A 25,992-nucleotide genomic window follows, 5' to 3' on the forward strand; every position below is an offset into this window, starting at 1 on the left:
GCCTTAGACAAAGCAGCAGAAGAAGCTGAATGGCTTAGAAATTTTTTGGAAGATATTCCTATGTGGGAGAAACCTGTGCCAGCCATACGCATACATTGTGATAGTCAATCAGCAATAGCTCGGGCTCAGAATAATCTCTACAATGGTAAATCTCGTCACATCAGAAGACGACATAAAACCATTAGACAACTTATCTCAACTGGTGTAATCACAGTAGACTACATCAAATCGGCTGACAACCTAGCGGATCCATTTACTAAAGGTTTGCCATGAGAGGTTGTTGCTAAATCATCAAAAGGAATGGGTTTAAAGCCAATAACGAATGAGGATGCGTGATTGCAACCCTACCTATCATGACTGGAGATCCCAAGACGTAGGTTCAAAGGGAAAACAAAATCAAGCAGAATCTAACCAAACCACGTGAGACAAAGTAGTCTCTTCCCAGCTCCTAAGATGAGAAAAGTGCTAACAAATGTGTAAAGGATACGCATAAGCTTTTAATGATTCCATAGCTTCTAAGCGGAGTATTACTCAATACTTTTCATGGTCAATCACCTAATGAGTGTGAAATGGGGCCGTTTCTAGGAGAATGAATGCAAGACTATATTCTCTAAGTTCACTCATGAAAACCAGGAAAGTTCAGGGCCACAATGAACACAATAGAGAACTAAGTTCTACGAGAAAATGAAGTTGCGTTATGCCTGTTGTCTCGGTCTACATAAAACACCGGTTGGTTCAAGACATCATGTTCACCTTCTGGTAAAGTAAACCCGACAGATATTAACTATGAGTGGTTCAAGGCTTAAAAATGCCACCAACTCAAACACAGTGAATTTTTCGCAAACACTCTCGATAAGTTTGTCTATTCTAGTAAAGATTAGAATAAGTATAGTTTTTAGAGTCTATCGAGTCTGCATTTAGTCTGCATATGTTTTAGAAGAGTAATTTCTATTCATGTGGGGGATTGTTGGGCCTAATTATTAAGCCTAATGGCTCAAATAATATATGGCAAAATGTGAAAACGAAATGGGCCTATGGGTTCTTATAAAAAGCCTTGTTGGCTTTAATGAAATGAAGTTAACAACATCCCACATTGGTTGGGAGAGTTGATTTTGAGGAGTATATATATGTCTTCATGACATGAGAGGTTAAACAGCTCAGAGGAAGAGAGAGCTCCCCACGCGCGCCGCCGCCGCCGTCCGGCCGGCTCGGCTCGGCTCGGCTCGGCTCGGCTCGGCTCGGCTCGGCTTGGGTCTTGGGTCTTGGGTCTTGGGTCTTGGGTCTTGGGTCTTGGGTCTTGGGTCTTGGGTCTTGGTGGAGGGCCTCCGGCTCGATAAGAATATTCTTTTTGGACCAAGTTAAGCTCAACGTCTTGCCATTTAATTCCCGAAAAACGACATGCATTTTATTTTAAACAACACGTAGTTCGTTTAAAAATAACACGCTGCCTCTCTTCTTGACGATAAGTTTAAACGAGAAAAGATCTTGCGGAGGAAGTTTCGTAACGCCTCGCCTCCGAGATCCTCGCGAGATTTCCGCCAACGTGCGCACGTGCGGCATTAGTTACATTTCAGTCGTCTACGAGACGACTGAATTATAAGTCGTCTGTATATAATTAAATCTTGAAGTTTTTTTTTTCAATTGCAAAACTAACCTATGACGACTTAACTGTAAGTCGTCTACTTTTAAAAAAATATTATTATTTTAATTTTCACTAGACGATTGAAATGTAAGTCGTCCAGAAAAGTCAAACTTCTGAAATAATCAAGTCAAATGCAAAACTAACCTATGACGACTGAAATGTAAGTCGTCTAGCCTTTTTGGAGTTTTTTTTTAGCCAAACAATAGTAGACGACTTATTTTTCAGTCGTCCGAAATAACAGATTTCAAAGTCAATTGTAAAAATAACCTCTGCGTTGACCAGACGACGTATAGTTTAGTCGTCTGGACAACTTAGATTGAAGTCGTCTGCGTCTTCTCCGCTAGTTTTTAAGTCTTCTACGTTAGTTTTTGAATAACTTGTATTTTTAAGAGTGATAAGTAACTTCAAGATATGTAAAACTCATATTTACAAAATATGTTCTCTCCCTTTGTTTTACTAAATTTGACTAAGTTTTTCAACGCAAACTTATAATAAAATATGATATGCTTTGACTAGTTACTATTGTTTGTTTACATCTCTTAAGTATTATTGTTATAGACAATAATGATGACTATTGTTATGAGTTGGAAGAAAGGTTAAAATGCTTCTTAAAATGTTGTATCAATATAAAGCTAAAAACATTATTGTTTATTAAGATGAGAAAAAGGCCATTGGAGTTTATTATTGCATATGAGAGATCCAAAGATAAGAAAAAGGCTACTGAAGTCTATTATTTCATTGATTTGTAAATGTGTAAACACATTGTTAGCACATTTAATACATCTTGGAAAACATTATTACTGATTTTACAAAAAATTCACAACTAAAAGAGTAGACATGCAATTCACAAAACAGACCATAAACAAAACTATTATAGATCATTCCTCTACAAAGACAAGCTTGGATTCCACTTGAGTAGACAAGACCACACGACTTTTAAGAAGTCCAGACGACTTCTAAGAAGTCCAGACGACTTCCAGGAAGTTTAGACGACTTTGTCAGAAGACTTTTAGGAAGTTCAGACGACTTCCAGACGACTTTACAGGAAGTCCAGACGACTTTACAGGAAGTTCAGACGACTTCCAGACGACTAAAAGGTAAGTCGTCCCAGAAGTCTTCCAGATCTGAAAAACCTGCATATTAAATCCAGATCTGAAAAACCTGCATATCCAAAAACGTTCAAATGACTTAAAAACAGAAAAATGAGTGAAAGATTAGATAAATCTACCTTTACAGAACACACAAAAATACATATCTAAAAATAATAGATCTACCTTTAAATTAGTGGAAGATGAGTACCATCTAATTAAAAACCTGCAAAAAAGATAGATTAGTAAGAAAGACATGAGACAAAACTGGAAAATTCATATAAAGTTTGGTGTTTTCAAGTCAAAGAGATTAGAGTGGGTTTGGAGAGTTTTAGTTTGGGAAAAAAGTAAGAACTTTATACAACAAGAAGTTACCAAATGAAGAAAAATCAGACATAAGAACTTACCAAAACGCTCAGATCTATTATGAAAGGGAGACTTCGTCAGAAGACTTCCATGAAGTCCAGACGACTTCCTGGAAGTCCAGACGACTTTGTCAGAAGACTTCCAAGAAGTCCAGACGACTTCCAGACGACTAACGGGTAAGTCGTCCAAGAAGTCTTCCAGATCTGAAAAACCTGCATATCAAATCCAGATCTGAAAAACCTGCATATCCAAAAACGTTCAAATGACTTAAGAATAGAGAAAATAAGTGGAAGATTAGATAAATCTACATTTATAAATCTACATTTATAGAACACACAAAAATACATATCTAAAATTAATAGATTTACCTTTAAATTAGTGGAAGATGAGTACCATTTGATTAAAAACCTGCAAAAGAGATAGATTAGTAAGAAATACATGAGACAAAACTGAAAAATTCATATAAAGTTTGGTGTTTTCAAGTCAAAGAGATTAGAGAGAGGTTGGAGAGTTTTAGAATGATGAACATTACATTTTTGTTGCAGCCATTTGAGAGGAGGAGAGAGAATGTGTAAATTTTTCTTTATATAGGGAGACAAAAAATCCAATTAGGTTAAATATTTTTGACTCAGACGACTTCCTGGACGACTTACATTTCAGTCGTCTGGTGAAGAAATTAAAACAGACGACTTACATGTAAGTCGTCCAGAAGAGTTTAATATTTTTAGCGGAAAATTAAATATTTTTAGCGGAAAACTAAAATAGAAGACTTTCCACTGGTTTAAATTATTTAAGCGGGAAAATAATTTTTTTAAAAAATTTTAGGCGGGAATATTTGGACGACTTACATGTAAGTCGTCTGTTTTAATTTATTCACCAGACGACTGAAATGTAAGTCGTCCGAGTAAAATGATCCGGTTAGGTTAAAACGTACATTGGTAAAATTAAAAGTTCGGTACGATGTGGACGACTAAAATATACGTCGTCCGACTAAATTATTCAACAGACGACTGAAATATAAGTCGTCCACACCCTAAACATAACCCCTAAACTTAATTATCTAATTAAAGACTTCATAAAATCAAATCAAACTTGAAAAATGTTTACTATACACATAAATAAACACATATAGGTGAAAACTAATTTTTGAAAAAAACATTTTAGTTTTCCAAAATCTAACCCTAACAATACATACAATACTACAACATATGTTTGCCAAACTCCTAAACCAAAGTATTTCATGATTCACTACTTCCACTCATCTATCTTCAAAACAAATCAATTTTATCATATCTTAATTTATATCACTTAAAACTGTCTATAATTACTTGATTTTTATTTTTCACGCATCAAAATATTTTTTTACAAGATTTATAAATTATTTTTAAAATAAAACGGTACCAGACGACTTACACTTCAGTCGTCCAGACGACTTCCAACATCTCAGACGACTCAGACGATTTACTAGGGCTATATTCGTAAAAATGGCTTCTGTTTTTTTGTTTGGTCACAAGGGGCTGAGCTGTAATTTCACTAGGCTTTTAGGTTAGTTTTGCATTTGATTCAAGTTTGGGTATAGGTTTGGGGTTAAAATCAAGTTGTGGGTTAGTTTTGGCAAAAACCCCTAAAAACTAACTCCATATGGAAAGATCTTGTAGTTTTAGCTAAAAAATCTGAAATCTGATTGCGCGCTCTTAGTACATGAGTGATGCCGAAATCCGGGAAGCATATTTGAAGCATATCCTGAAATCTGGTATTTTTGTTTTTGAATATAAAAATCTGATATTTTCATATACTATCCAATTATAGTATAACATAATTATTTTTGGTTTTAAAAAAATGGACCAACGTTGAAATTGAAAATATCAAAACTCTCTAGTTATCTAATCTTTACGATCTTTTCAGCTTGTCTTTACACTTACTTACAGTGATTTTTGCTAAAAATGCAAAACGCAATCCTTTGATCAGTAAGTTTTAGTGTGTTTGTGTTTCCTTTTGTTGTTGGCAATTTATCAGTCAAGCTTTAAATAAACATCTCAAGCTTTATGAGATTGTTTCAGTTATATTATAAGTTTTCAATATTTTTCCCTTACATGATGCATGCATTCATATAAGAAAATCAACCACAACCACATATTGGAATGATATATATATGTATATAATAAAACGGAACCACAAACTTAAGCAGAGCCATTTTTGTTAAAATACTCAATCACACATAAGTAGAAGAAATTAAGAAGAGAGATTCTCAGGAAGAAAACATTAATCAAGGAAACAAAAGAGAGAGTTTCTCACGCATGTCTGCCCTCGCATAGGCTAGGAACTAGATTCGGATGTGGCTTGCTTCCCTGGTTCCAAGCGCTATGTGCATGGCATGAAAACATTGAAACCCAGTGTAGACGAATGGCTTCTATTCAAGCTTGTGAAGGGAACTTGAAGTTGGAGCAACGTTTTCTCTACAGTTATAAGTCGTTCTTGTCACTGCTTCCATGTCACTGCACTTATAATTGCGAACATAATTTAGAAACAATACTATACTTTAAATCTCCTAAGTTTCTTAAAAGCTATTTAGATACCTCTTATCTATCCGAATTGACCTTAGTTCACAATTAGCAAACCTAAACAAAAGAAAAGAGATAATCAGTTCATTATACTTATTAAATATCTTACGTACGATGAGTTGGCTCCATGGTTTATTTATTACACGTGAAAACAAATAAATTAAGTAGAGGCTGATTAATTAGTTTCGGGACTCGTATAATCAACCTTGTGAGGAGATTATCTTGAAGATGTATGCTAACTTTTTCATGCAGGGCACAAAGTGTTTGCTGCAAGAAAATCCCATGGCTAACAACTGCAATTTCTTTCTTTGGTCTCTCCCATAACCTACATTTTTTTATTGTACCAGGTAAATGATAAAAATTATTCTGATGTATTTTTATAGAAAGGCAAAAACTAACTCCATATAATTGTCTAGATTTTAATCATCTAAGCATAAAGACTCACTAAATGTTTACCAAGAAAAAAGACTCACAAGAATTATTATGTAATCCAAAAATATGGATATTCAGTGTTTTTTTTTGTTTCAAAAAAAAGGATTTCAGTGTTCCAAAAAAGAGTGTCCCAAAAAAAAAAAGATATTACCAGTCTAACGAGACTTTTTTTTTTGTTGCTAAAACAGTCTAACGAGACTTCTTATAGTTTTTGTGTGTGATTTTTTTGTCAATTATTTTGTGGTGCGATAGTCCAAATACTAATGCGAAAGTTCAAAGAAAATAAAACTATGGTGGTACCATTTGAGAAAGCGAAGGCCTCTAGCAGAGACCTCTTCTAGGTTTTCCCTTTTCTCTTATCTCCATAGAGCATCTTCATCACTCTCTTACCTATGACCAAAAGAAAAATAATTAAGTTTTATCAAAATCCGAAAATAAAACCAAGTTCTAGAGAATTGGTGAGATTAACTATACGCACCATTGTAAAGTCGATCTCCTGGAAACAAGTGCGACGGGTACTTATATTTTCTCTACGATCACACGGATATAGTCCCTGCGGATATCATGCAATGGATCAGATTGGATGGTTATTCATTATTGGAACATATAGTAATCTTTCACCCAAAGTTAATTTTGGGATATAAAATCAATCATATTGGAAATTGATCATTAGTATTACCAGGCGTTCTCTACAAAGCTCAAGTGCTACAATTGGAGGGAAGTTGTCGGATAGATTTATATCTTTGTGTCCCCTAAATATTCCGACTGCAGTTTCCATTGCCCTGGAATTGAATGGACAGTGTTACTATCAAGGTGCTAAAGGCTAACCCATCCCATTTAACCTGTTTATAGGGAGTTTTGCTGGTCTTAAAAGCTAAAACAAAATCAATTCTTTGTTGTTTTTTGTGGAAAAGTAAAACGAATATTTTAAATTTATTTTTATACAGAATAAATAGAAGTAGTTATTTTAGGGTGGACATTGTTATTTTGAGAAGAAAAAAAACAGTATTACTTAACGGGTTTACTTAATGAATTGAACGAAGAAAAAAATCCGAGACATAACTGTTTAAAATATACGTTGTTAGCTATTTTTGTCAAAGCATCATGTCCGCAAATAGGTCCACTGTCCAAAAGGGTTAAACTCTTTTGAGTAGTTAGTCTGCAAGGTCTGTACGAAAAGGTAGGTAGGTGTAGCAGTACCTGCGCAGCGGAGAAGTAATCACTAATTCGATAGTGTTTAGTAATCCTGATTCAAGTATTTGTTTGCGGTGTTCAGAAACCTGCAAAATTATATCGGGGATTCATATTTATGTACAATAATGCATCTCAAGGTATATATTAATCCCTAACCCTAAGGGAAGTAGTTAATTATATGTATCTCCTTCTCACCTGTTGGATACCCTTTGGAGAGAGAGGTGCATCTAAAAGCCTTGGAGAGAGATGGGCATCACCTATCCCATCTATCTTTCCTTTCTCTTCTAATACTACATTGTGGATTCCTTGTGCATGTCTCACCTTTAACCAATTCCGTCCAACACACTTAAAATATAACCTTCAATTTTACCATTTACGTACTATCTCATAATCAAGCTAAGGATTTGTTTATAACGATGAGAAAGCTCCAGTGATATATATATATATATATTGATTTTTGCAAGATGTAGACGATTAAGTAAATTTAATGTTTTAAAAAAAAATATTTTAAAGGAACATAGGTCAATGTTTCATTTCATTTGTCTATACCCCGGACCATGTTGATGTTATATAGAGTTCTAAATTTCAGTCTTCCGTATTTGATGGACATGTGTACTTGAGTAATCTCTCACAACTCTTAGAATTTAGTTATGATCGCTCAACTATTGGAATCCTTTTTGTATGATCGGTGAATGGCAGACCAAATTATGTAATATTTTAAAAAAGTCCTCTGTAGCAAGCTAACCCTAATTAAAAGCAACTAATAGCTAACATTTTCAAAACGATAGAGATTGAATTAAAAATGGTAAGACTAACCAAATAAAGGGTTTTGAACTTGGGCGATGAGAGGCGTAGCGGCTGACCTCCACACAAATCCATGTATTTACGTACTCACTTCTCTATTGAAGACTCCCAATATTTACAAACTCAAAACCGTCGTTCATGTTTCTTCTTCTTCTTCCTTACATGATTATCTGATCTATTAGAATCGCAGAACTTGAGATCAAGAGGAGGAGGATGAGAGTGAAGAAGTTTGTTTATTCAACTACCGGTTTAATCACATTTACATTGCCGGTATAATAACTCTAGTGATCGTATATATATACATGCGCTTCCTCTGCACTCACCATTGGCGTAGGTATCACGCCATCTTTATATTCCCGTGTTGACTGGGTGGGTGTGGGTCCGTGTTTTGTCTATACCAAACGTGACGAAAGGGTTCAGCAAACTTATGGGTAGACATTTCGTCATTGTGTCTGGAGATCAGATTGAACCATAACGGAAAAGTTCACAAACCGCTTGACTAAAACCACCATAAAACCTTGATACACATACACCTTAAGAGATTGATCCCACAATTGCGTAAGAAACACTAAAAGAGAACTTCGATCCCATTCTTCGCATTCACCAAACAAATATGAGATTTGATCCACATATGAATCCCATCTACTAAATCATATATGAACTCTTCATGAATCATCGCTCCTAGTTGATTAATGTCTAATTCAATATTAAAGAATTTTTTTGAGAAACCCTTCTTTACTCTTCCCTACGGCTTTAAAACCATTCTCTGTGCAGGAAGAACACATTCCCAAAATAGCATATGAAAAAGCCAGCTCAATGATTCTTACGTGAGATGATTCTCCTCTCCTAATGACGAGTATCAACCATGTAGTTTCCGGTTATTCTCCCCAAACAGATATATGTATATATATATACTATATTTTTGTTACTTCATAATAGAAATAAAAAATCTATTTGTTCAACCCGTTTCCACTTGATAAATATTTTGTATATTCGATGAAATAAACCAAAAAACAGAAATTATAAAAATGTCTACTTATTAATCATAGGTTTGTTTAGAAAATAAATATTATTTTAAGTTTTAAGTATTAATTTAAAGATAATTAGAAATTGTTAATTAGAATTTACGTGAAATGTTAGTTTTATAAATGCATATATTTAGGAAATTTATGTAACATCAATTTAGAAAAGAATTCTATTTAATTTTAAAATACATCTGATAAAACTTATTCTAGTATAACTACCAACGGTTAGAGTATTAAATGTTTAAATTAAATAAAAAGTATAGATTGCATAAAACCTAGAATTATTATCATTTATAAAAATATGGAAAGATTAGTTACCATAAATATATGAAATATTCATTTGTCTATTTTAAATAAAAGATATGTATATTAGAATTAAATGCAATGACATACCGTTGTAAATATGTTAAAAATAAATGGTAGAACCCTAATAGAGATTCAGCTAGTATATATATGTATATAACATACTCGGAATAATAAAAGCTTAGTTTCTCAAAAACTAAACAACTTTCAGCCAATGGTTCACATTATTTATCCCAACATTTAAGGCATGGTTGCCCTTTTAACAAAAAAAAAAAACATTTAATGCATGGTTTAGTTGTCTTACCATAATGCCATTTGGTTTCATAAAATACCTTAGAAAAATCTAAACCCATGCGAAATGATATTAGTTAATCCCCTATATATTATTTGTGAAACATTACAACTTATTTTTGTAGTCACGTGTCATCACTAGAATGATTCTTAGAATTATTAGAGACATAGGTTGGTTCATCTAATTATATAATAAGTTTTTTATTAAACTAACCATAAATTAATTATTAATGTCATTTATTATTTACTTAAATAAAGATTACAGAATTGCCTAACGTGGGTCAAGTATATATGACAATTAATGATTTTGAATAATAAAGATCTGATAAAAAAAATAATGTATCTTCTATCAAATTTTTTTAATTTTAAACTGTTAAAATAATTTTAAAAAAATCACAATAACCATATTATAAAAATTTAGATTTTTCTGAATATGTTATATTTTGAATTTTAAAAAACGACTATAAATTACTAAAACTGTTAAAAGTCTCACATTCAAATTTTGCGATCCATGGTTTAAAATTTTTGTTATGACAAAATACAAATGATTACAGAATCATATAAGTAAAAGTCTAATTTAATTAATCTTTAAGATTTAAAATATATATGTATATATATCATTCTAAATTAAACTATAAACCATATTGAATAAATAAATATTTTAATTTCAAAACTTACTTTGAATAATTTTTTTTTGATAAAAGTTTTGAACTAACATTGATAAATTTTTTAAATTATCAATTACTAAAATTATTAATCCCACAATGAAAATTTTGTTATTAGTAATTTAAAGTTTTTGCTATTAAAGATACACATGATCAAAAAAACATATGAGTAGAAAACATCATTTAATAGACATTAATATTAAAAATATATTATGTATGTTAATATCATTTAAATTTAATTACATATCCTATCAAATTTTTTAAAAAAATTGTTTGGATTAATAAAATTGATTTAAACGTTCGCACCAATTTAATTATATATGTAATAATTACTGACTTTTAATTATTCAGTATATATTTATTATTTCATAATATGTAAGAACATATAATACATAAAATAATTTATATATATAATGTTTATCCCGCGCAAGGTGTGGATCTTAATCTAGTGTGGTATTATTGCTAGATATGAGAAATATTTAATTTACCTTTTTGCTTAATCACAAGTTGCATTTTACTCAAGTAAACCGTATTCTAACTCGACAAGTTGACAACATCTCACACACGGTATAAACTCTAAAACAAAACTCGGAGACTAAATATCTTTGTAATCAATAAGTCCTTGTATTTATTATTATATCATGTGATTTTAATTTCACTTTATTTAATACAACTCTTAAAAGAATGCAAAATACAAACAGCTGATAAGCGAGGGGGTTCACGTAATTAGAAGAAGCTCAGCTTAACAATAGTGAGCTTGAAGAATAAAACAATAAAATGAAATTTAAGTAACTTCTGAGTTAAATAAAAACTCGGTAAACGCTTTGAAACTTTCTCCGTGGAATCAGTCTTCAGTAGAACTCAGGCTGAAAAGTAAAAGCATAACAACACGACAAGTTAAGTAATGGATAATTACTGAATAAACTAATTAATTAATTAAGAAGAAATTTTTGAGTTCAACTCCTATGATGAACCTCAAGGTTCACTACCCAATAAGATTTGAGTATTTGATATTTGATATCTTTTGAAAAAGAAAATAAAATTGAATATCCAAATTAAATTATATTTTTAAAATAAAATAATAAAAATACATAAAAATAATTACAAAAATAAATTAATTAATATTGTTAAGTCTTCAGCAAAATATTAAACCCTAAACCCTAAACCCTAAACGTTAAACTTTAAACTTTAAACTTAGAATAAACTCTAAACCGTTGGAAAATCTTAAACCCTAAATCATACATTAAAAACTAAATTTTAATAACACTAAACCCTAAATTCTAATCACTAAACCCTAAACCTTTGGATAAACTCTGAACCCTTGGATAAATCATAAACTTTAGGATTTAATTTTAAATATTTTTTATTTAGAGTTTATGATTTATCCAAAGATACAAGGTTTATCCAAGGGTTTAGGGATTAGTGATTAGGGTTTAGGATTTAGTGTTATTAAGATTTAGTTTTTAATGTATGATTTAGGGTTTAAAATTTTCCAATAGTTTACCGTTTATCCAAGATTTAAGGTTTATAATTTAGGGTTTGGAGTTTAGGATTTAGGGTATAGGATTTAGTATTTTGCTAACGTTTTAACAATATTTATTTATTTATTTTTTGTAACTATTTTTATGTATTTTTATTGTTTTATTTTAAAAATATAATCTTATTTGAAAATTCATTTTAGTTTCTTTTTTAAAAAAAATATAAAATATCAAATAATCAAACACTATTGGTTGGTGAATCGTTTCACCCTAACCCAAAAATTTCTCTTAAATAAGAGACTTATTCTTGGGTTCAAGTGAACATCTAGGTTCATCAACCAATAGGATTGTGTTATTTCATAATCGTTATCTTTTAAAAAAGGAAACAAAATATTGTCAAATTATATTATCTTTTTAAAATTAAATGGTAAAAAGAAATGAATAAAAAATAGTAGTAATTACAAAAAAAAAATATTTTTAACGTCGTCAGCAAAGCATCAAATCCTAAATCCTAATCCCTAAACCCTAAATCCTAAACCGTAAACCTTTGGGTAAACCCTAAACTCTAGGATTAATCTTAAACTCTAAATCAAAATCACTAAACACTAAAACACTCAGGGTTTAGCGTTTAGGATTTAGGGTTTAGAGTTTTAGGGTTTAGTGTTTTTATTTAGAGTTTAGGATTTATCCAAGGATTTAGGGTTTATCCAAGGGTTTAGGGTTTATCCAAGGGTTTAGAGTTTACCCAAGGGTTTAGGATTTACCCAAGATTTAGGGTTTAGAGATTAAGATTTAGGGTTTAAGGATTAGGATTTAAGGTTTAGTGTTTTGCCGACGACGTTAAAAAGATTTTTTTTTATTTTTTTTTCGTAACTACTATTTTTTATTTTAAAAACATAATATAACTTGACAATATTTTGTTTTTTTTTTAAAGATATCAAATTTAAAATAATGAAATTCTATTGGTTGGTGAACCTAGAGGTTTACTCTAGTGGGTGAACCCAAGAATAACTCTAATTAAGATCATACTAACCCTTTGTCTACAATCACCACAGTGCGAATTTCGCAATTAGTAAACCTGTGAGAAGCATATAAAACATTATTGATCAAAAATGTTGCTAAATTTTTGATACCTTTTTATAAGTTTTTAGGGCACGACTAGTTCAAACGCAGCGGTTGCGATTTCGGGAGTTTGCGGATGCGAATGGTTGCGGTTTCTATCAGTTTTAAAAGATTTGTATGCCTGATTCGGCGGTTAGAAGTTTGTGCGTTTGTGGGATACTTATGAATTGTTAACTACCAAATGCAGCAGAGGTTAAATAATAAATTAACAATATTTATATTTTATATACAATATTTATATTTTATATAATTATAAAAATATCAACAATCACAGTATTATAATAAATATAAAATTATATTTAGAAAGTTATAGTTTTAAAATTTTAAAAATTATAGAAAATATTTTAATTTTAAAATTTATAATATTAATTAAAATATAATAGATATAATTTAGTATTTTTATAATTCTAATTTATTTTTTTAATTTTAATTTTAATTTTGGTATTTATATTGTTTTAGAAAAGAAAAAATTATTCTCCCGCAACCGTCCGCAACCGCAAACGCTAGGTGTAACCGGCTTTAAAATTTTATGAGGCTTAGAGCGGTTTGAATCAGTTTACAGCGGCCGTAAAAACTGCGTTTGCGGGTGGTAGCGGAGAAACCAGTCCTACTTTAGTTCGCTTTATGGATTGCCGAGAATTGGATGTCAAAGTTTAAGCATAAAATGAAGAGAAATCGGATGTCGTGACCCATAATTTTTCCAACTTTGGATCTTAGAGCCAAATATGGATCGATTTACGTAGAAAAGGAGACAAGACATCGCAAAACTCCAACAGAAAATGTTAATAGATTGCCTTGATCAGCTGGAAGGTCCTGTCGTTAGTCGTTTCTCGGTTAGCTTTGAAACTTACTATTCAGTCGTTTTCTTTTTCTTTTTGAATTATATTCAGTCGTTGTTTTAGAGATAACTAAAGCTCGTTGTCGTGAAGTACATGTCGAAATATTATTTTATTTATGACTAATCTAGAACCTTTATTAACAATAAAAAATACAGTTATTTTCTTAATTGTTTATATATCCATATATAACAAAATTACTAAATTGCTTCATATACAATTGATTTGATCACTTAATCTAAATCTAAATATGTTTTTCTTCAAAGCGAGAATACTTGAACTTTTGCATATATTTTTTTAACTACCAGCAAGCTCGATATTACATATGAACTCTACTATTAGCTTTATAAATCGCCATTTAATCTCAAAATCGAAACATTCTTGTTATTTTTTTATTCATCTTGGGTCCTAGGCGTGGATGTTGTTTTCATAATTGTCCACGAAGAACATGCGAGATGGTTAAAAAATAGTATATCATTAGTTAGAGAATTAACGAATTAATTAATATGTAAATTGATATGATCATCCGTTCAAGGCAAATTTCCAAAATAGCACATTTCTAAGTTTATATCACAAAAATATCACTCAAAAACTAAAATGACCAAAATAGCATCTTTCTAAGTTTATCCTTTGAAAATTTTAATTTTTTTATTTTTCAAAATTTGAAATCTTATCCCCAAAACCTCATTTCTCAACTCTAAACCCTAAACCCTAAACCCTAAACTCTAAACCCTAAACCCTAAACCCTAAACCCTAAACCCTAAACTCTAAACCCTAAACCCTAAACTCTAAACCCTAAACCCTAAACCCTAAACCCTAAACCCTAAACTCTAAACCCTAAACCCTAAACTCTAAACCCTAAACCCTAAATCCTAAACCTCACCCTTTAACTCTAAACCCTAAGTTTGTGACTTTTGATAAAACATTAAGTGTTTTATTTTTGTGACTTTTGACCTTGAGTGCTAGTTTGGGAACAAAAACTTGATTTAGTGCTATTTTTGTCTTTTTCTCATCCGTTTACTCCTAATTGGTTTTGAGTTAAAAGTAAATAAAAATTTAAATTCAACATTATGTTTTCAACCTGTGACCATCTCAACAAAAGAAAGATATGGATTGATCTAACTAATGGTGTATAGCAGGTTGTTGAGGTTTCAACGACAGACGAGGATGGTAATGCTAAATGTCACTTTGTTGGTATCGACATATTCAACGGCGACAAGCTTGAAGAAACTGTTCCTTCTTCTGACAATTGTGATGTATGTGATAACTTCTTCTGATTCCTTGTTTTTCTTGTGAAGAGTCCCCATTTGAGATTCATTGGTTTTGCTTTCGTTTATTTGGGTTTCAGGTTCCTCACGTCAACAGTTCATAGGCCGCTGTTTTGCTTCAGTATATAGGGTTCACCTAGCCCAAAGCCGTGATGATGTGCTTGAATTTGCTTCATTGTTTTTTCAGCCATCACAGGCCAGGAGAGTCTACACAGCCGCTTCTCCATTGCTCATGAATATTTGATCCAAATTTAGGCACATAAGGCCTTTCCCTACAGTCAAGGTCACAAGAAGCGCACCTTCATCAGCTCAGATTCGCATCAGACATGCACCAAGGTTTCAACAAGACAGCAACTTGATCATCTGTAAGGCGGATGCAGCTTGGGAAGCTCCGATCCATGGATCCTTGGGTCAAAGTTACATTGGATCTCTCTTAATCGCAGAGGTTATCGCGATGCGATTGGCCTTTTGCATGGTGCAAATCCTCGAGTTCCCAAAACTCAAGGTTTTCACCGACATTTCAACGCTCTTCAGAGCTATCTCCGGCAACCTCCAGTCTAAAGAAATCATCGGAATTGTGAAAGACATACGATCGATCTCCTCTGGTTTTGCATCAATCTTCTCTTGCTTTTCTACTTTAGCCAATGTTTCAGCAAAAGAGGCTCTTAAAGCCTTCTTATCTTTGTATTGAACTTCATGAGTTGGGCCATCTTTGGGCTCATTCTCTAATTCTTAGCTTTAATGAAATTTATGTGATAAAAAAAAAAGGACATGTACGTATGTGTACTTAATAATTCCCTTTAGCTAATTTTACAACCTATGCATTTAAACTGTAACTTGTTTGTTATTATAATACCATCGTAATTACGGGTCATCTTGCTTGTCTCGAACTGGTGTCACAAAGGACTTCGATGTTAGGATTGTGAAATCCCGTGTCCAACTCTATATTCTCTGATTAGTACGATATTGTCCACTTTGGGCCTAATTGGCAAGCCCGCATGGTTTTACTTTTGGTTTCCTTCCCAAAAGGCCTCGTACTAATTAGAGTTGGACATCTCTTTATATATTAGACACTCATTGTCTAAACTTCCAATGTGGGACTTAGTTTGTTATATCACATTCTCCCCTTCAAACTAAGGATCACATTCATCTCGTGTCCCACAACTGACTTCCAGGATCTTTTGACTTGATCTCTGCCACACACACCTCCCAATCCTAACTCGATGGAGCCCGTTCCTACTCGAAGGGTATTTTGGTCTTCTTGCAGATTTCTTGTCAACCGCTCTGATACTAATTGTTGGGATTGTGAAATCCCGTGTCCAACTCTATATTCTCTGATTAGTACGATATTGTCCACTTTGGGCCTAATTGGCAAGCCCGCATGGTTTTACTTTTGGTTTCCTTCCCAAAAAGCCTCGTACTAATTAGAGTTGGACATCTCTTTATATATTAGACACTCATTGTCTAATCTTCCAATGTGGGACTTAATTTGTTATATCACACTCAGAGATCCCTACTGATGATCCTCTGTTTCAAAAGGTTAAGCTTTACCATGTTCATCATCACATTAATCAAGAACGTTGTAGTCTCATATTTACTATCCGATGATTTAAATTACCCTCTACTGTCGATATGTGGAAAATAGTGACCTGATTGGTGGTGTTGAAATGTAACAGATCAACAGTGGAGTTGACGAGGGAAACCAACTAGTGGTGACTGTGATGTCAGCCATGGGAGAAGAGAAGATCACTGCTTTTACGGAAATTGGACCCGAGTGAGAACCACAAAAACGGTATCGTGCATTTACAATGACGTTTATAGAAGACGTCACTGTGTTCGAACTTTGTAATGTGACTACCAAATAATATCAACCTGTCAAAATAATACATTTCCAAATAATATTGGTCTGAGTTTGTTGTTTGTATTTGAAAGACTGATGTTTTATATTTTAATTAACAAAAATTATTTTAATGGTTTTGTTGTAGCCAAAAAAAAAGAGAGATCCTTATTAACTGATCAGTTCGAATGATATAATGATCTTTCACTGATTTTTTTTTTTTTTACAAAATGATATTTCACTGATTGTATGAGAAACAAGTGAAAAACGTGAGATTTTATCATGGGATATAATTTTATTCTTTTTGGGATAGCATTTCATCCATTAAAAAAAATAATTTCATCCATAATACTCCCTCCGTTTCAGAATGATCCTTGTTTTAAAAACATTTAATCGTAAATTTTAAATACATTAATTATATTAACTGAACTTTGATTGGTTAAAAATCATAGGAAATAACTAATCACGGAAACAATGCAAATTTTACGTGTTTTCTTAATAAATGTAAAACTCTCGAATATAAATTATTTTTAAACGGAGAAAGTAATGTTTAAAAGTCGATTGATTTGAAAATTACATCATATCGTAGCAATCACATACTTATTTTTGGCAAAAAATGAAAAAAGAAAGGATTTTACCTCTCAGCATCCTACGTGTGTCAACATTTTATCTATCAATAATATCTCTTGCTCTTCTAAAGTCAAATGTCTCTTCAAAAGTCATGTAGTTTTGCTTCATTACCCTACAGCTCATGTTAATACTTTCGTAATTATATGGTATGGTTATATGATTAGGCTATTATTCGATAGCCCAATTAAGATATAAAAATGGGCTTTGAAAACAGAATGCCAGCTGTCATTACAGTATTTCAGACAACGTGGTGCAGTAGATGTGGCCGTGTTCCTGCCTCTTAACTCCAGGTTCATCGTACAATACAAGACCGACGCTTTTGTAAAAGATGAAACCTAAACTGTAATCGAATAAACAGATCGATTTGGTACAAAAAAATTCGTTTTCTTTTGGTTAAAGGTTACTTCTAGATCCAGCTTTATTGACCATGACACGTGCCATAAAAGTTCATATTAATGCTTATATCAATATTTTAAACCTGATTTTAAATATCTTAAAAATGTAAAAAAAGTGTAATTTCTCATAAATTAATTTACAAAGATTGATCTTCTTTAATATGAAAAAAATATATTAAACATATAATAACTGTTTGAAGACATATGTTCTAGTTTTTATACTGAATCCTTCAATTTTTTGATATTTTAGGGCAAAAAGTGATACTTCTTAGCATACATTTTGAAACGTGTTATTCATTTCTGCAAATTACCCATATAAGTAAATTTAAGAGAGTTTAAGTGTAATATACTCAATAGAAATCTATATTAGCTAAATGCCTTTGTGTAATAATTAAACTCCAAAAGTCAACTATCCCTTTGGGCTTGGACGGACGATAATATGCTTTCTTTTTGATCAGAGAAGATATGCAGAAAGGGATTCAGCACAGAGTTGTTCTGACCTAGGCCTGACTATAAGAGACGCTTCACCGAAATATCCAGTGGAAAAAGAGTAGGTTTTACACAGTATCTGATATTTCTTTTCACTGTAATCAAAACAATAACAAATATATAATGTAAGCTTCAAGAAACTGGATCAATGGTGGATTGATGCTGAGAATATATATTTTTTTTTGATAAAAATTTGAGAATATATTGGATGTGTATTAGGCTTATTTATGTTCTTATAATTAGAAAGAGTGAACGAAATCTAAGATTGAAGAGAAGAGTAAAAGACAGGCAAATATATCATGGAGATTATAAAGCATGTACTGATAAAAAGACTATGTATTGAAGAAGAAAACGAAGAAGAAGAAGTTAAGATTACGTTAACAATAAAATATTATATAGCAGCTAATATGTTGTGTTACATATCTAATATATATATATATTAACAGTTAACTTCGTTGTTGCCAAACATTACCTAACTTACACAACATGTAACTCTAGAATTTAGCGGGTACACATTATGTTAGCTGAAAACTAATTTGTAGTCAAATGATAATTAGTGTAATGTGTAACCGCTAAGGCATAATATTATATATTACTTAACATGTATGAGATAACATATCAAAATATGTAATATAAAAATAGTATTAGATGCTAACAACGAAAAATACACCATGCACTTTAATGGTTTGATAAATTGATCTAAATATATTTATGTCTACTTAAAGTTTTCGATGTCTAAATATATATGTATATATATTGTGTTGGAGTATTGAAAGTTACTATAAAATGTTAATTGTTATATAAAATGTTAGCATATAAATTTCAATTTCTCTTAAGCAAATACATAAACTGCAAAAAGAAAAAATGAATAACAACCAATCCGATAAAAACTTGGTTCCTCTAGATAAAGACGTCGCCATCAATCATCTTTCATAATCTTTCAGCTGTGACCAATTACGGTTCCGGAAAATTATGAAACACCTAACAAAACTTATACCAGATAAGAAATAATGTATCAGATAACAACTTATTAATCCACACAATGTATTAACCTATTTGTCAGCTAACAAACTAAGTATCAATTTACAAGCTCACAAGTTATTTATTCAACCATTTATCATCTACACAAACCATGTATCAATGAACGTCAAGTCTCTTGTAATATCATACCAACCAATTATCAAATCTTTGGTATCAAATTATATATGTATCAGCTAATAATACATGTACCAAGTAACAAATCATTTATCAGATAACAACCAAATTATCATGTAACATATTAATTCACAGACATGTAGCAACCCATTTTTCAGCTAATAAACTAAGTGTCAAACAATGTACGAGCTATCAAACCATTTATCAGCTAAATAAACCATGTATCAATTAACGTCAAGTCTTTTGTAACATCATATCAAATAGTTATGAATTCTTCGGTGTCATCTTATGTGTCAGCTAACAAAACATGTAACATATAACAAATCATTTAAATGTAAAAAAAATATCGCACAACATATAAACTCACAAGAACACCAAAAATCTGATAAAACTAAAGATCTGCAAGAACATTCTGAAATTAATCGGAAGAGAGTGTTGAAATTAATAATCTCAAGCTCACCAAAAATATGTTTTGATTGAGCTCCTCTTCAACACAACTTTCTCCTACACAACCAAACAAATCTTTTTAGGCAGACATCAATCAAACAAATTAAAGAAAAACAAGTTCAAATCAAACTTGGTAAAAAATCATTTAAAAAAAAGAAAAAAAAAACGATTTTGATTTTGTGGTACGAGTTGATACGGTCGCCCAACGACTCTTCACCAACGGCGAACATTCTCGGCGGAAGTGGTATTTCAATCATCTGAATGGGTAAGGAGAAAGTAGAAGTGAGGAATTAAGGATTTATGGTTTTGCAGAAATTAGGAATCGAGAGATACAAAGTTAAAACCCATGTGAAAATGAATCGACAAAAATGAAAAAGGAAAGAAGAATAAAAAATAGAGATAATTGGCTCTCATACACATAACTGGACTCTTAATTAGCGTTCTATACACGATTTGATGTTAATATTTTCGTTCCGAATTTAACCCTGCTGCCAGCCCAACTTGGATAGAATTGTGCCAGTGCTGGCAGCATGGGTTCTAGGTTCTAGATCTCTCTTCATATCCTAGATTCTATCTCTCTCCCTTTTATCTTTTTCTCTATTCTCTTATTCATTTTCTAGCTTTTTAATTTTTTCTTCTTCTCTCTTTTCTCTTATATTATTCATTTTTAAACTGGTTTGTGAGAGGAAGATTCGAAGAAAACAAGTGATTGTTTCAGCATTAAGAAAAATCTCATGATTATCGGGTGAAAACTAATCAATTCTTTTTTATTTTTTTATTTGTTTGTTTGGTTGCTTTGAATGAGTCTATACAAGATTCATTTTTTTCCTTTAGGTTTCTAGTTTTTTTGGCTTGACATGAGTGTTAATGTCTCTGAGAATTCCAAATATGTTTGTGATTTAGTAGTCTCGATTCTAGGTATTAAGCCAAAGAAATATTTTGCTGCTATGGTTTTCATGAAATATAATTTAGGAGTTCACCATTTCAGACAATTAAGAGTCACCTCTTACACAAATTTATCCAGACAGCAAAAAGATTAGGTAGGTAAAATGTGTAAAAATATTTATTATTAATTGATACATAATTTATTACCTGATAAATATTTTGATAAAAGTTTTTTTAATTTATACATTTGTTTCACATATGGCTTGTTTGGTGATAAATTAGGTGATACATTTTTTTGACCTGATACATTTTTCTCGATAAATGGTATTTTACATGATAAATTATTTGATACATAGTTTGTGAGTTAATATGTTAATTTATAAATAGTTTGTTATCTGCTAAATGATTTGTTACATGATAAATGATTTGATACATATTTTGTGAATTAATATGTTAATTGATAAATAGTTTATTGTTTGCTAAATGATTTATTACATGGTACATGTGTTGTTAGTTGATAGAGAGTTTGGTATTAAAGAATAGATAAATTGTTGTACGATATTATAAAAGACATGTTTTTAATTGATACATTGTTTATAAAACTCATTAATGATTTCGTAAATTGTTTGTCAGCTTATATAATGATAAAATTGGTTGGCTTGATACATTTTTCTCAAGAAATGATTTGTTATATGATAAATGATTTGATACATGGTTTGTGAGTTAATATGTTAATTGATAAATAGTTTGTTATCTGCTAAATGATTTGTTACCTGGCACAAGGATTGTTAGCTGATAGAGACTTTCATATTAAAGTGTTGATAATTAGCTGATAGAGACTTTCATATTGTGAGTTAATATGTTAATTGATAAATAGTTAGTTATCCATCGCTTTAAAAAAATAGATTCAAACAACCATCTCTCCCAAATGGATAGTGTTTACTGTCCTTGCTACTCGCTAACCTAACTCTTAGCGTCTAAGTGTCATTTTATAGTGTTAACATATACATTTAGTTGTTACTTATATTAGTTTCAAGCAGCAGAAAAGTTATCGATCGCTTTAAAAAATATATTTAGAGTGAGAAAGAGAATAAGAAAGAAAAATAGTTTCAAGAACCAGAAAAGTTAACAGAAAAATAAAGAATCAATGAAGATATTTAAAGAGAGAAAAAGAATAAGAAAGAAAAAAAACCATGAGAACTAAAAAAAAAAAGAAAAAAAAGGATAAAAAAAAATGAATGAGATGAAGAATTGATCCAGCATGCAAAAAAAAACAGAAGTGATCCAACTGGTAACCTATAACCTCGAGCCACTCTTCACGCCTACACGTCTAACACGCTTTCCTCCTCTTCTGCAGAGACATAGTACTTACCTGGATATTTCACCAGGCATTTTCGTCAACTCAAGGTGTAATGTGTATGGCCCGAGCCTTTAACGTCACGCTATGTCCACATAGCTAATATGGACCTTTGTTATGTATATTTAACTAATTGTTTCTAAAAAATATTGGTTGGGGAAACACGAATAAATGGTTTTTTATGCTAAAAATTGAAACCGAAAAGGAAAAGTGAGACTGTTTAGTTCTGTTTAAATAAAAATCTTTTATACCAATTGAATAATTTTGCTTCATTATTCCTAGTGAGTAAAAAGCAAAAACTGAATAATAAAAAAATGGAATGAACAATATTGTAGTTAGATTTTCTCAACCAAAGTTTTTCAGTATTTTTTTTTTCTTTTTTTAAGGAATTACTGATAAAAACCAAATAAACTTTCAAAACAAAACATTATAAATTTTAATTTGCTATTTTATTAAAAAAAAGGTTATTCAAAATTTTATATTATGTTGACTTATATTTGAATTTTGTGTATGTAAACCAGTTTAACAATAAAAATAAATATTAAATAATTAATTTATATAAATTAAATGTTAAAATGATTTAAGTGAAAGTTTAAAATTGTTTTTAAAAGTGTAGGGCTTCTTTAGCAATTTTTCAAAAAGTTTTTTTTTATTGCTTAAATTTTTTTCAAAAATTTCTAAGAGAATTAAAGTTTTTTTTTTTTAACTTATTTTGAAGAATCCAATGAAACTTGGATGAATGCAAATTGAGCTCAATTTGATTCACCATTTGCATTGCATTGCACTATAGACTTAATCAATCAAAAAGTTTTCTTCCCTCGTACACAAGTTTTTTGTTCATGAGAACCACCTCAACGTTGAGAGAAATTATTGATCAAAAGAAAATTTTCAATTTGAAGTGAAAAGAATATTACAAAAAAAAAATGAAAATGCGTAAAAAAGTAATAATTCTTCTTCGAATCTTTCATCTAAAAAAATGTCACGCAAAATAGTTTACTAAATGCAGGAGTATATGACTAGATAAAGGTGTTTTTGGTGCACCGGAACCAATTTAATCTAAATTTAATTGGTTTTCACTTTTCAGGAAAAGAAGTATAGTTAATTTTACTTTATTACACAAAGAGTTCATCGTGGACTTTTTAATACTGCAGAAGAATACAAAAGTTTTCAATCTTTTTATGTTTGCAGATCCGTTTATTGAAACAGAAAAGAAGAAAAAACTCGAAACTCTCCATTAAAAGAAACATAAAAAGGCAAAAACACGACAAAGATTCTCACAGACAGATATTTACAAAAAGGGTTCTGTTTTGATTATTGGGTTTGTTGATTTTTTTCTTCTTTTCGTCTTCTGTTTTGTCAATCTTGTGGATCGATGTCGGAGAAGGAAGATCTTCCGTCGACATCGAAGTCCACCGGAGCTGCTCCATCGCGACCCACTTTAAATCTTCCTCCACGGCCATTCACTGAGACGTTCTTCAACGGTGGCGTCGGATTCAGCCCTGGTCCGATGACTCTGGTCTCAAACATGTTCTCCGATTCCGATGAGTCTAGTAGGTCTTTCTCCCAGCTCCTTGCCGGAGTCGTCATGCCTTCTCCTGCAACGGGTAGTGAAGGGAATAGTAATAGCTCTAGTGTTGATGTAGTTGACCCGAGATTCAAGCAGAGCAGACCCACCGGTTTGATGGTTTCTCAGTCACCGTCGGTATTCACCGTATCTCCAGGGCTAAGTCCGGCGATGTTGCTGGATTCACCGAGCTTCTTGGGTCTTTTCTCTCCCGTTCAGGTTTTAAGATTTTCATCAAGAAGTTTCTATTTTTTCTGTTAAAAGTTTAAAAATCTATTTATGGAAACTGAAAGTTTATGGCTTTCTGTGTTGAGCTGTTTCTTGTTGTTTTGGCTCAGGCAAAAAAAAAAAAAAAGACACGTTTTTTTTTTTGTTAGCAAACGGATCATAGACTTGTAATAGCCATTTGTCTGTAAGATAGAAAGCCAAAAAAAAAAAAACATTCAATTCGTCTTCATTTCAGGTTAAAATTGGAGAAATCTGATTAGAGTTGAATTAGGGTTTTATTAGAGAGATTTGTGGATTGTCTAATAGAGGAAAGAACTTTGCAGCTCAACTATATTGAAAAAGGTAAGAACATGAATTATTTTTCTTTGTTCTTGCTCTAACATGGAATGTAACAATGTGTCAGGGATCATATGGAATGACACATCAGCAAGCTCTAGCACAAGTAACAGCACAAGCTGTTCAAGCCAATGCTAATATGCAACCTCAAACAGAGCACCCTCCTTCCTCTCAGGTTCAATCTCAGAACCCAACCTCAGCTCCAGATTCTTCACAGCTAGCTCAAAGAGAAACCTCGGATATAAACATCATCGAGCACAACAGGTCACAACAACAGCCTCTGAATGTTGACAAACCAGCAGATGATGGCTACAACTGGCGAAAGTATGGTCAAAAGCAAGTTAAAGGCAGTGAGTTCCCTCGAAGCTATTACAAGTGCACCAATCCTGGATGTCCTGTCAAGAAGAAGGTTGAGAGGTCTCTTGATGGACAAGTAACTGAAATCATCTACAAAGGTCAGCACAATCACGAACCTCCTCAAAACAATAAGCGTGGAAACAAAGATAGCAATAACAATCCTAACAAAACCACGAGGGAACAACATGAAGCAGCAAGTCAAGCTACGACAGAGCATATGTCTGAGGCAAGTGACAGCGAAGAAGACGGTAACGGAGAAGAGCCTGATCCTAAGAGAAGGTATATAGTTATAAGCTTTGATGATATGATTGTATCATCCATTTTTTTGATGAGAGAGATGTTTGAAATGTGCAGAAGTACAGAGGTTCGAGTTCTTGAACCAGCTGCTGCTGTTGCTGTTGCTGCTTCACATAGAACAGTGGCAGAGCCTAGAATTATTGTTCAGACAACAAGTGAAGTTGATCTTCTAGATGATGGATATAGGTGGCGTAAGTATGGTCAGAAAATTGTTAAAGGGAATCCTTATCCGAGGTAATACACTAAAAATTATCTACTGAATATAGTTTATTTGTTAAAACATTATTGTTTAATGTTGACTTATGATCCACAGGAGTTATTACAAGTGTACTACACAGGGATGTGGAGTGAGGAAACATGTGGAGAGAGCAGCAACAGATCCAAAAGCTGTAGTGACAACGTACGAAGGAAAACATAACCATGACCCTCCAGCAGCTAAATCAAGCAGCCATGCTGCTGCAACGGCACAGTTAAGGCATGGCGGTTTGGCTAACTTAAATCAGCAGCAGCCCGTTGCGTGTCTAAGGCTGAAAGAAGAGCAAACAATTTAAGGGAAGAAAACTCTGTATATCTCAGAGAGTTCATCAGAAGGGGTTGTTCTTCTATGTTCTGGTGTAATACTTAAAAGTTTTTTAGGGTTTTCAGATTTCTGTTGACTTGTGTAATTCTTTTGTACATGAGGAAGAAAAATTACAGGGGGGTTATGTGTTGTATCTCTGTGTTATTGATTCAGAGGATAGGTTACACATTGTGTGGATGAAGTTTTATATGTTGTAATATCATACTGTATTTTTTGTTTGTACGAATATTGTACTAATAATAGTATATTACCCAAACTTGCTTTTGTTCATCTCTTATTGTCATGCTTAATGAAATTCAAAGAGCAATTGTAGCTTCATGATGTCCGTACAAGTCTTTTATCTCCTCGGTACAAATGTAT

At 31.9% G+C, this 25,992-nt stretch overlaps 1 protein-coding gene and 1 pseudogene across 1 annotated transcript; one reads left to right on the forward strand and one right to left on the reverse strand.

The window, feature by feature from the left end:
* Positions 1 to 5,230: 5,230 nt before the first annotated feature.
* Positions 5,231 to 8,365, reverse strand: LOC106362092 (annotated as a pseudogene).
* Positions 8,366 to 23,427: 15,062 nt separating this feature from the next.
* Positions 23,428 to 25,902, forward strand: LOC106362093 (probable WRKY transcription factor 4). The gene is made up of 4 exons (XM_013801910.3): positions 23,428 to 24,053; positions 24,466 to 25,034; positions 25,110 to 25,286; positions 25,366 to 25,902. Exons 1-4 carry the CDS (start codon positions 23,643 to 23,645, stop codon positions 25,601 to 25,603), a joined length of 1,395 nt encoding a protein of 464 aa, XP_013657364.1. The 5' UTR covers positions 23,428 to 23,642; the 3' UTR covers positions 25,604 to 25,902.
* The last annotated feature ends 90 nt before the right edge of the window (positions 25,903 to 25,992 follow it).

The sequence above is a fragment of the Brassica napus genome, chromosome C8, assembly GCF_020379485.1.
Source record: "Brassica napus cultivar Da-Ae chromosome C8, Da-Ae, whole genome shotgun sequence".
NCBI lineage: Eukaryota > Viridiplantae > Streptophyta > Magnoliopsida > Brassicales > Brassicaceae > Brassica > Brassica napus.

What these genes read in the sequence shown, in the direction of transcription:
- LOC106362093 (XM_013801910.3), top strand. Translation starts at nt 23,643, where the DNA reads ATGTCGGAGAAGGAAGATCTTCCGTCGACATCGAAGTCCACCGGAGCT. An exon ending in GTCTTTTCTCTCCCGTTCAG is followed by an intron (nt 24,054 to 24,465) that starts GTTTTAAGATTT and finishes ACAATGTGTCAG; the next exon opens with GGATCATATGGAATGACACA. An exon ending in GAGCCTGATCCTAAGAGAAG is followed by an intron (nt 25,035 to 25,109) that starts GTATATAGTTAT and finishes TGAAATGTGCAG; the next exon opens with AAGTACAGAGGTTCGAGTTC.